This window comes from Perna viridis, chromosome 7, assembly GCF_037379345.1.
Source record: "Perna viridis isolate PV_CMFRI_1.1 ecotype Kerala chromosome 7, ASM3737934v1, whole genome shotgun sequence".
Taxonomy (NCBI): Eukaryota; Metazoa; Mollusca; class Bivalvia; order Mytilida; family Mytilidae; genus Perna; species Perna viridis.
This window is the reverse complement of record NC_142451.1, coordinates 49099188-49111382: the sequence shown is the minus strand read 5'-3', so window position 1 is coordinate 49111382 and position 12195 is coordinate 49099188. Positions and strand designations below refer to the sequence as shown.

At 32.3% G+C, this 12195-nt stretch overlaps 1 protein-coding gene across 2 annotated transcripts in view; it reads left to right on the top strand.

The window, feature by feature from the left end:
• The first annotated feature begins 630 nt into the window (after positions 1–630).
• LOC148613098 (neurexin-4-like) overlaps positions 631–12195 on the top strand; it is a 33277-nt gene continuing 21712 nt past the window's right edge. For both annotated transcript variants that reach the window (XM_088595132.1, XM_088595133.1), the window contains exons 1-5: positions 631–761; positions 8281–8433; positions 9048–9238; positions 10510–10651; positions 11540–11746. In XM_088595132.1, coding sequence (XP_088451258.1) covers positions 686–761; positions 8281–8433; positions 9048–9238; positions 10510–10651; positions 11540–11746 — 769 coding nt within the window. In that variant the 5' untranslated portion in view covers positions 631–685. The remainder of the gene's footprint in view (positions 762–8280; positions 8434–9047; positions 9239–10509; positions 10652–11539; positions 11747–12195) is intronic.

Here is a 12195-nt window from a genome sequence, read left to right as displayed (position 1 = left end):
TGAATAGACATAAAATTATGAACATCACTAATTCCAGTTCCAAAATTACACACTTTTTTAAAATCACAATCTTGGTTTAATAAAATAAGGTCTAAAAGAGTTGCCTTGGCATTTTTGGTAAAACAGATGGCTTTTTTAACAACATTTTTCAAATTAAAAATTTCACAAAAATAATTAATTATCACATTTTTATCACAGTAAAAATAATATGCTCAAAATATTTTCAAGATTTTTTTTACATAAAAATTTGTATGGTAAAAAAACAAATATGAACTGTAAAAATTCCTTTTCAAATGCAAATAATTTGAGGAAAAATTCTTCCAAAGGGAAGATATTTGGTGGGAAAATCTTCATAGAAATGTAATGGGAGTTCAAATTCTGAAGTATGTTTATTCAACCTCATCTTTGAGAAAAACTAGGAAAATCTACCTATCAGAAATATTAGGTACGATATCTACCTTAAGGTTAATTGGTGTTTTATTTTTATTATTATTAGTATTTACGAATATGAATCAAGCTTTCAAAAATATAAACGTGAATATTTATAAACATTATTATTTCTGCACGACTTTTTACGTGCTAAGCGTTGATAATAAGTTTACGTAGCAAGAACATCTCCTTTCGATGTCACGTGATTTGATGACTAAGGGAAGCAACTTGGTTTTGAAATGCGGTAAGCGCTGGGATGGCGCATTTGAAGATATTAATTCTCCTTTTTACACTAGTCAAAATCAATTTCGCTCAATATAGCGAAAGAGACAGTAAGTATATACGTTAAATTCTGGAAAAAAAATATTATACGTACTTGAGGAGAGAAATTTACCTGTTGCAGGTCAAATGACAGGTGAAAACAAAAAATCATGGCGGTTGTTGACAAAAGTTTGCGGAAGTGACTTTGTTACTACAATTTGGCGTTGTATTTTAATTCGTACATTTGTTTTTCTGTTCGCAAATCCATACATATCAACAGTCTGTGTTCTAGGATTTTCAGAAATTGAGGTTTCCTCGGGAGAAATCCATATAAAATCAACTTTCCCAGTCAGTGACTGCTTTCCTAATAAAACAAATCCTTACAGCATATGAAGTTTTTGGGTAACATGAATCACCGGAATGCCCCGTAATCACCGAAATGCCCCTACAAATCACCGGAATGCCCATTGAAATCACCGAAATGCCCCTTCAAATGACTTTACATGATGAATTTCATAAAGATTAATGCTTAAAATTTTCATAAATGCATAATTCCTACCATAATTAAATATTTTAAAGTGTTGTTTCTCGAAGCGTCAATTAGTTCAAAGAGCGATAACTCGCATTAGAGATAAAGACTATGTTGCGCAATCTCTAGTAATTACCAGTAATCAGGTGGAAACTCAATATGATTTATACTTCATAGACTTTAATTGATAACTAAATGCTGAAATTAGTTCATAATATTTTTTTATTGGTACACAGTCAATAATATGTCAGCAAAGCAGATAGCAAATTCTTACAAAACACAGAATATATGAAGCTACTATTAAAAAAATGTAAGGATTAACACATCATAAAAATATAAATGATAATAAGCATGTAAAATCATTCAGCAACTATTTAAGAAGCGTCTCAGGCATATGACATATAGCTACTATTTTAAATCACATAACATGATTAAAATTCATCTGATTGATAATAAAGACGATAATATAATATATAATATAATACAAACAAACAAAAAGAAAAAACAATCACGATGACAAGATGTGTGGCAGAAAAAAACCTATTCCCAATAAACTGAAAAAAATAATTTAGATGTCCATGCGAAGAGGTTTAATAGTAACAGTGGAGTCCTACCCATTTCTGGGCATCTCAACAACAAGATACGGCGTACGCACTGTTAATATCAAACAGCTGAACATTCACTTAGCTGAACATTTACTTTGTTTTTGAGAGAGTCAATTATAATGTCTTTGTATGTACCGGGCACGATTCTGTTGTCTTTGACAAGGTCGATGTGCTTTCGGTGCGCGGTATCGTAGAACTGTGGATGGGTCAGGATCTCAATGGACGAAAGTAACCTTAACAGTACATGGAAGGACTCAGTCCCAGTTAGAGCTTTTGACACAGATCTGTACATACAGTTACCATCACCTACAGTCTTTGCTGGGAACACACTAGAAAGCAGAACAGGATGATACATCCTTAAAATGTCAACAGACACAGAGTCGATTGTTAAATGAGCTTTATTTATTTCGGTCGGTTCAGGAAGTTTCACACCGTAAGTCTCAAGTAACAAGGATTCAGATGTCGCAGCCGCTTTCACTACACTGGGTTTGCTGTCTAAAACCGCCAAGAGCCTAAAATAAAACGATTGAAATGTATTAAACAGATAATCTCAAAAATCACTTTGAACGAATTTGTAATTGAAAGAAACAAAAAGATTAATATCGTCGAAGCGATGTGTTCATATACGTGTATTTAACGCGGTACTACAAGTTCTCACATAAGAATGGAAAAAGAAAAATTGAAATCATTTCTAAAAGGAAGGCCTGGTACAATCCATTATACTTATTCTAAGTTCAACATATGAATATTAAATATTTAAAAAGTAAAGAACGTTTTCAGGTTTCTATTTCCATTATAATGTCAGGAAATGTAGAATTGCTAAATTGTAACATTAATTAAATACCAATGTATATACATGTTATGCCATTGTGTATACATGATTATATTAACCGTATGGCTCAATTATATGAAGCCATCTTTTGCTAGATATATTTGTTGCATAATGTTGCGTAATGTTCTCCTTACGGTAGGTATTAACACCCCACTGCAAACAGAATGTTGACATCTATTATCTTTCAGGAATCACTAATTCGGTGTTTGTATTGAAAATTTTTATTAAAAAAAACCTAATCTCTCAAAATTTAAAATCAGGAATAATAAACATTTAAATACACGTCTATGAACACATCGCTTTTTTTTTTCTTAAAGTTAAAAATAATTTTTATCACATTATATGCATCGTACAGTTATTCTAATTTGTGATTTTCTGAACTCTACTCATAGAAAATGATTGTTGATAATTAGTCGGCTTTGCATCTTGCTCAATCTAAGCCGGGTAATTACCGTTAAACTAATAATTTGACATTTAGCTGAACATAACTCATCAATTATTCATCTAAAATCAGACACTCTGAGTGAATATTACTCATAGCAATTAGTTATGAATCTGTATATAAATTCCAAAAAAAGATTTCATTGCCATTCCTCCTTCTGGGACATTTGGAATAAAATGGCCAAAGTAGCGCTAGTGGGTTCAAGTTACGTGTCTAGACTTGAAAAATTTTGTGAGGGTGACTTAAAAATTCCAGGAGAAGTAAAATTCTTTGGGGTATCTGGAATGCGTGCTGATAATATTCCACAAAACAAAATAAACGAAATCTTGATTTTCAAACCTGACATAGTGATTATTTTAGTTGGTGGCAATGACATTTGTGATAATTCCTCATCAAATGACATAGTAAAGAACATCAAAAACCTTGTAGACGAGCTGAAAGAAAACGCTGTTCAATTTATTTACGTTTCTGAAATACTACCTAGAGGAAAATTCAAGTATTCGGTGGAGTTAACGATTGAACGATTCAATTCACAAAAGAAGAAAATAAATAAGAAACTGCAAAACTTTGCCAATGCTTCAGTGATATCTATGAAGAAAATAAAGTACCCAGAAGACTACATCAGAGATTGTGTGCATTTGAATGATAGTGGACAAAAAAAACTTTTTTTCAACTTTAGAACAGTGGTTTTGTCGACAAGATTTGGACATGTTTAATGCGGAAAGTTACTTTCTAAATAAACTTGTATACTCACAATATTTGATAGTTGATAACATGAACAGTGATGTTAAACTTGAGATTTAAAATAAATCGTTTTTTACATTTATGTCTTCAGCATTTTAAATTTACAAACTGAATAGACTTTATGCTTTAAAGCTATGTACAGTGTAATTCTCCGTGGGGAAAAATTCAGTATGGTACTAATTATGATAGACTTGATAAATAAATATATGAACCCGGATTTAAAAAAAATATATAAATGAAATTTTACCTTTGCAAGGATTTCTGCAGGTCAAACTCGCCATTCACAAAGCAGCATTTGCGGCAGAGGAAGGTCAGCATGGGTTGCGACCATGACTTGAGCTGCACATCGGACATGGGTACACATTGAACATGCAACCATCGGGTGCACAAATTACATTGTATGGTGCCTTCACCACATTCATTTTTGCATTCAGTGCAGGGGTATAACCCAGCCATACTGAATATCAGAATGTGGTATGATTGTAGAACATAAATATATTTAACCTTATATACATTTTTATTTTTTAATGATGAGAAGCGGAAGATCAAATACAAGTTTAAGATCATAAAAAAACTAGTGTCAAAAATTATTGTCTCTTCATTAGAAATTAACTAATTAAGATTGCATTTTGGTGATAATTATTAAATTCTCAGATCTGATTTATAATTAGCTTGTATAATTATGTAAATGACCCTTGAACGACGAGCGGTAGAACTTATGATCGGCAAGATTAAAAAAAGGGCAATTTTTCAATTGTCCTTTTTTACAAAAAATAAATAAATTATTATTTGTTATACAATTGATTTGCAAATAATTTATTAAACAGATAAAAACTTGCATCGTTTTCTGTATGTAATCGGTTATTATGCAGAGTACATTCATGTTTCAATAAGCGAGAGTTATCTTTCTTTGATGCTAATATTTATTTCTTTCAATAAAAAATCTTCGTGTAAAAATATCAAAATTTTATTATGTAGATATACCTCATAACATCTCATAGAATCAATATTTATAAAATTTTAATAGTTTTACAACAAAATAAGGGGCATTTCGGTGGCATTCCGGTGATTTGTAGGGGCATTTCGGTGATTCGTAGTACCGGAAGTTTTTAACTTGCCACAGGAAAGTGTTACTAAATACCTAACTTTCCCTGACCTAAATTTCACTTGCCCCAGCTAACAGGAAATAGGAATCCTAGAATACTAAACACTTGAACAAGCAAATATACATAAACAAACGACAGATATGTCTTATACTATGTACTATGTAGATTTGGTATGGATATTTGGATTTGCACGCCTTCATTAATTGCTCATTTGTTTTTGTTACTTTGTATGTATGATTTTAGTTGCTTTATGTTCTTTGTTGTGTATATCTGTTTTTATGTTCCAAGGGTTGGTTACTTTTTCTTCAAGAATTTAAGTTTATCCATTCTCTACTCACAATTACTAATCTTGAGTTTTTCACATTTTCTTAATCTATAGAACTTCAGAAAGTTAATTTTATGGTGACTTATATATTGGTGTTTATTTAAACAGCACAAAATTAAATTTTTAGGTTGTGTGAGAATTCCGACAGAACATTTTAAGTGAATTTTTTTAGTTTGGGAGCAGGGCATAATCTAGGATTCAGTGAACAGGAGAAGTGACTTCTCCCTTCCAGGAGTGATAGGGAGAAGTGAGTCTGGAATGGGGAGATATCATACTTCACCGCTAGAATATTTTATCGCATTGATTTGAAGTTGTATCTTAAGGACATTTATTCTAATAAATAATAAACAAATAAGAAAATAAGATGTGTTTAATACTGTAATTCCATTTTCTATACTTGCAAATGAATAAGTACATGTATAGTAAGTAACTTTAATTGAATACACATGTAGTAAGTTAACTTTATTTTTGCCTTATCAAAACAAAGTGTCACTTCAAAGCCATATGCACTCATACACATAACTGTTATCCAAGCTGAACCTACTAATTATTAATTGTCTTTTCCAACCACTGAAATCATTGTAAGAGTCTCTCATTGAGTAAATAAATTAATTGTTGTCATCAAATTACATGTTTAATCAAGGAACACAAAATTTACATGTACCTTACCTTTTGTGATTGTTTTCCTTTGATTTTGAACTCAATAAGTTGAATATGTTTCATTCAAATAAGTTTTGCTGATTTTATCAATTATCCAAGTCGCTAGAACAGGTGAAAAATTCCCTGGATTGCTTGGAGCTGATGAAAATTAAGTGAAATCCTTCCAATTCAAGTTTTCTGTTCGTTACGAAAAATTCTGGCATTTTGGTTATTTATTACCCGGAAGGGCTAGAGTTACCTCTCTTTGGTCAAATTTCACAGCTTCACATCTCTTAAAAGAACACAAGCTGTCGACTTTTAACCAGTACGTCTAAAAACCACGCAGGACATTATTTAAATTACTGCATAGTATTTACGTTAGATATGAACTTTGGTCATATTTGAAAATGTAGTTTTTAAGTTATTTTAGTTTTTCATTGACAGTGTGGGCACGTGTCACCTATTACACAATTAACCAACTGTGAATGATTAGGTGTCGAATGTTGAATGTTTCATCTCAGTGTTCATTGAAGTGTGACTGATTGTATAAGAGAAGGTTATTTATGGCTTGTTGCCATGATAATTTTGTGTAAAAATAAATTTGATAGCTCCTTTTTATGCATATCATTCAGTAATCAAAGTAAAATATAGATATTATTTTTTCATCCTTTTACAATATTTGTTTTTTATGTTCAAATCATGAAAACAAATAATCATATTTTAAAATTTTATTAATTATCTACATAATATAACACAGAGGCAATATTTAACCAAAACATGATCAAATTATGTAAAACAGATTTCATTCAACATAGTTCAAGTCAACTTGTTTAGCTTAAGAGTTAGTATCTTGGATTTGTACAGGCTGTTTGCGGTCTCTTTTTCTGGTTTGGTTTTTTAGCAAGTCTTTGTGGCTTGGGTACAACAAAGTCAGCAACAATTGATTTCACAGCAGTCTCCTTCCGGTTTTGGAAAAACATATTTTTTTGTTCCTCAGTTTTCGCAAACCAACACTGGTGAGAAACAAGATGCTTTCTGTATAGGCCAAAAAGTTCATAGTTCCCTGTCCCATATAAGGCGCGCTTAAGGTCTATGAGCTGCACCTGAACAATATGCATCTACTTGGTTGTTAACGTAGGCACAGGTTGTGTCTTCCATTCAACTGCTCTCTTAAACACATGATTTATAGACTTGCAGTTATTGTTTGTCCATAAGCGATCATGCTTTAACTGCATTTTAGGTTGCCAAACATAATCCTCCAACCTGTCCCGTAGGCGAGAATTGAAATAGTCTGAAAAGAAAGGGTATTTTGGACACATGATGTCAGCTAAACTGTTGAATTCTGTCTTTTCACTGGCATTTATTAACCTCTTTAACCAAATATTTCGGACACTAAATTTGATCTTTCTTTATCGTTGACACTGACTTTATTTTTCAAGTGTTTGGACACATTATCTTTGATGTGTTTAGTGCAAAGAAGACGCTTTATGTTGGGGAACACATCGGCAATGGCTTTAATCAAACCAGATTCGTCGTCACTGCTGATACGATTCAAATTGTTCTGGAAGATTTTCAAACCAGCTCACTCCTTTTTTGTAGGACTTTTCTCTTTTTAGTGATGTGTAGTATCTATGTATTGTGACAACATTTTGCAGTTGTGGGTCGTATGGAACATATTTATTATAAAATGATAATTTTCTCAAATTTCTCAGAAAGCTCAAATTATAAAGAAAAAGATAATAAGAAATCTGCAACAAAGTTTACCGAAACCATGTGCTATTCTTTTTAATTAGATAAAACAACAACAACACGCTTGTTTGTGTATACACCAAGCCTAACCACAAGCCGTTTTGCATAAACATAACCATTGTAGGTCAGTGTTACTTAATTATTCGAAAAGAATATCAAAGAAAGTGATCATCTTCAATCAATGGCTTCAATCTCATTAATTACCTCTGTCAATTGTCTTTCATTAAGATGGTTTACGATTTTCTTCTCTATTTTTATTTAACACTTATGAATATCAACATGCCTCATTAATCACAATAAACAATAGTCACACATGACGTTTTCTCTGAATTCCGACCAGCAAAATGGCATGTGTCGATTAAAGTCTTTGTAACTCTATAATTTTAGTCTTTATTACATTCAGAATCGTGTTCTAAGGGTAAAAAAATAAATATCTTTCCATTGGTACACTTTATTTAAGATTATAGATGATATTTCATGACCTGAGTGCACTCAGGACTCCTGTGGGGTGTTTAGACACACCCACTTTTAACTAGTTTTAAAAATTCTTGGCGATTTAAATCTCCATTTCACCGCCTAGATTATGCCCTGAAATAACTTGGGAGCTTTTTACTTTTAGGAACAAGATACCAGGACAGTGATTGTCTTCAAGGGTCACCAGTTGGTATAAGTGACAGGGGTGGCAGGAGGGTCCCAGACAAAAATTTCTGGGCCTCTTCCTCAAGTAGCGATGTAAGAAAACCATGGAAAGCCAGACTAGAAGATCCAACAGGTAAAATAATCAGACCTTTAAGGCTTCAAGTTCATTAGCTTATTCATATTATATACACATATCATTTTGAGTTTTAGATAATGCATGTAACTCCATTTACAAAAAAAAACATTCGAATGTTGATACATTGTATTGTGTCAGCCAGTAATAATTCTTTACTTTTAACATAAATGAAAACAAATAAATATCTACAATCTAGTTCAAAGTTGTTGATTTGTAAGACTTGCTGCAAGTGTCTCTTCAGTACTAAGCAAATTGTGTCTACAATGTTAATCATTAACATTTCATTTTCAACATACAAATGTAAATACTGTGAATATATGTCTCTCTCTGTACTTCTTTGTAAACTATATGTAGGGGCCTTTATTAGCTTACCATTTTTTTTAATGTACAACATTGTAAAGACTAGATAGTGCCCTCTCTTGTTATCTGTTTTATATTTGACCCCAGTCAACATGTTATACTTGAAACACATCCACATTTGTTATTTTTCAAATGAATTTACTAAAACTACTTGTCTTCTTGGACATTTCCCTCTGGTCTTCAATGTTCTGTATAACAGCATGATGATACCTGTATAGTATACAGAGCTGTAAACTGTTGCTTTATTACAGGTGCTTGGACAGCCAGTATTTTAGACACCAACCAGTACCTTGGTGTAGATCTTGGGCGGGAATACATCATAACTGACCTTTGGACTCAAGGTCGACAAGGGTCGGGAGAATATGTAACAGAGTTTTACATTGCCTTTTCCAGTGATAGCACTACTTGGAGAGACTACACCAACGAGTATGGAATTCGACATGTAAGTCAGAATCAACACCAAATAAATTAACAATTATCATTATAGTGAAGACAAGTTTAACATTAAAATTTCAATCCTCAGCTAAACATTCTGATTTGAAGTTTTGATGTGAGAATGTAGTTCAATGCAGTGTCGTAACTAGGACAAAATGGAGGGGCACCGCTCTTGTTAATAAATTACCCCAAGCCAATTGAGAAATGTCACCTTCATTAACTACATCATATCGTAATTAACCCTCAGGTAATTATCGGTGATCAATCAGCTTACCAGGGTTATCGGATAATGATTGACAAGTAGAAAATGAATCCTGATTGGATCTATAACAATTTTATGGACAGCCAATCTTTTCAAGTCAAAAGGTCTAAATTTTGTAGAACTACTGGTGTAAACAGTTGCATGTTGCACATGTTTGTTTATTCAAAATCTCAGTTACCTCCTTTATAATTTCAATATTTTAAAAAAAATTTCTATACCTCCAGAGTAAAGGACATTTTCCATAAGTTATAGTTATGGGAAATGATATTCCTTCTACTTACCTAAGATTTTGATATTTAATTGGAACAATGTTGAATATTTGTAACATTTCATGCAGTGTTTCACCACATAGTATGTCATTAATGTAAAGAACCATTTGCCCTTATCACCACAATACATGAACTTGCTCCCTCACTGCCATAACACTGACAGATTTTGTCCACACAACAACCTGATCATATTGAAACTGAATTCTTAACTCTGTCATAGGGGAACGTTGTATATGTGTGTGTGTGTTACATAAGATGTATTCATTTTCAAAAGTTGGCAGGTAAGCAATAAGAATACAAATTACTGACTTAACAAAAACATACAAAATCAATTTCCTTTTTTGTTGAAAAAAAAACATGCTACGCATTAAAGTGCCCTCTTCCCTGCACCCACCTATTTTCAAATCCTAGCTAGAGCACTGCAGTGTATTATGCTAATTTACTAATTAACAGCTGATTAGAAAGTACATACATGTAATGACTATGAAGAACAAGAAAAGAAGTATAAAAATTTTGTTTGTTCTGAAAAGGGCAACCTTAGGTATGTTTCAAACTTTGTATAGAAGAGCATTTCTAAGTTAAATATTCTGAATTTGAGTATGAAGTGATTGTTTTCTTCTTTTACTTACAGACATATGACAACCTTATGAACCATATAGGAAAGAATAGTTTACCCCCGACAGTACCCTATTGTTTAAAACAGAAAAAGGAATATACTCTTTCTAAATTTTTTTTTTGTGTTTCTAGATGTTTGGTGGTGCTGAGAATGCAGATATGATAAGGAAGAATTATTTAAAGTATCCTGTAGTAGCGAGATATGTTAGGTTCCATCCCCAGAGATGGGTTGGGGTTATTTCCATGCGAGTGGAGGTTTTAGGCTGTGCATACAGTAAGTAGTGACTTCCAGATGGTATTGGATCAATTCAGGCTAGTAATTTGTTGGCCCTGGGTCCATTAACCCTTTAGGTCCGTATGCCTTGAATTATATATTAATCGAATGAAGTAATAAATTGTATGCTTTCAACTTTTTCTTAGATTTTTCAACAAGAAATGAAAGTTTTTTTTAAAAGATATACATGTATTTCTATTTCTTGTTGTGGCAGTTATTAACAATCCCAATAAGGGGATGAGATATTCTTACTGAAACCATTTACCTTAAAATTATATGACTCGCGGTGAAAAAGAAATAGGACAAACAAAACAGACCTGGATTCCTTTTAGATTTACATGTATTTGTATGTTAAGAAGTCCTTACAGCTTCTGCATTAGAAATAAAAACAATGTACTACTTATATGTTCTTATAATACTATCTCATCCTTAATTTACTGTTTACATACAGTCAAATTTGTATTAGTGACCACCTGTATTTTATAATAATGTGTAACTTCTCTGTACCATTGTATATATAATGTGTAACTTCTCTGTATCATTGTATATATAATGTGTAATTTCTCTGTACCATTGTATAAATAATGCGTAACTTCTCTGTACCATTGTATATATAAAGCTGATGAAACTAAAACTATCTATTAAATCTAAAGTTTACAATGTTCATATATTTAATTAGTCGTACATCTGTGTAACATATATGGGTCTTCTGATGTATCTTTTTAATGAGAGCTGGTCCAATAAACTAAAAGTGTGTCATAGACAGAATTTACATTGAAATATTCAATCTCTCTTTCAGCTGGTATAAATCCACATTTAATGCTGTTACCAGTATGTCAAAAACTGTCTTTGACTGTAACCAAATAAAAATTCTTTTTTCTCTTTCAGGCGCAGATGTAGCTACATTTGATGGGGCATCAAGTATAAGTTATGATCTGTCTATTGGCAACACAGGTCCCATGCCTTCCAACAACATCAAACTGAGATTTAAAACAAATCAACAGAATGGTGTATTGTTTTATGCCTCTGGAACACAGAGAGATTATCTGTCCTTAGAACTCGTACAAGGGAGACTAGTCATGCATATTGATTTAGGTACATACAGTTGTGTTGTTTTATGCCTCTTGAACACAGAGAGATTATCAGTCCTTAGAATTGAATGCATAAATATGAGGTAGCGAGACTTATTACTGTGAAAGTGCTTAATTCGTGGATACCAATTTTCATTGATCGGGGAAGAAACACAAGTTTGTGGATTCTTGAATTCATGGTCTTGGAGTTTTGAGTATACACATTAATGGGAATCTCCTATTTGATTGGACCCACATTTTGTTATTTGGCCTACCCATGAAAACCACAAAAATGGGTACCCCATGAACAAAAGTACTTTCACAGTAAGTTACAATCAAGTGATGCCTTATTGATAAATATGTCGTTTATCTTATATATTGCCCTATGCCCTTCCAGACTGGTCACTGAAGTTTTGTGTGGTCCTTTGTTCTACTGGACATTGACATAATATTTGGTATATAAGTTCATCACGA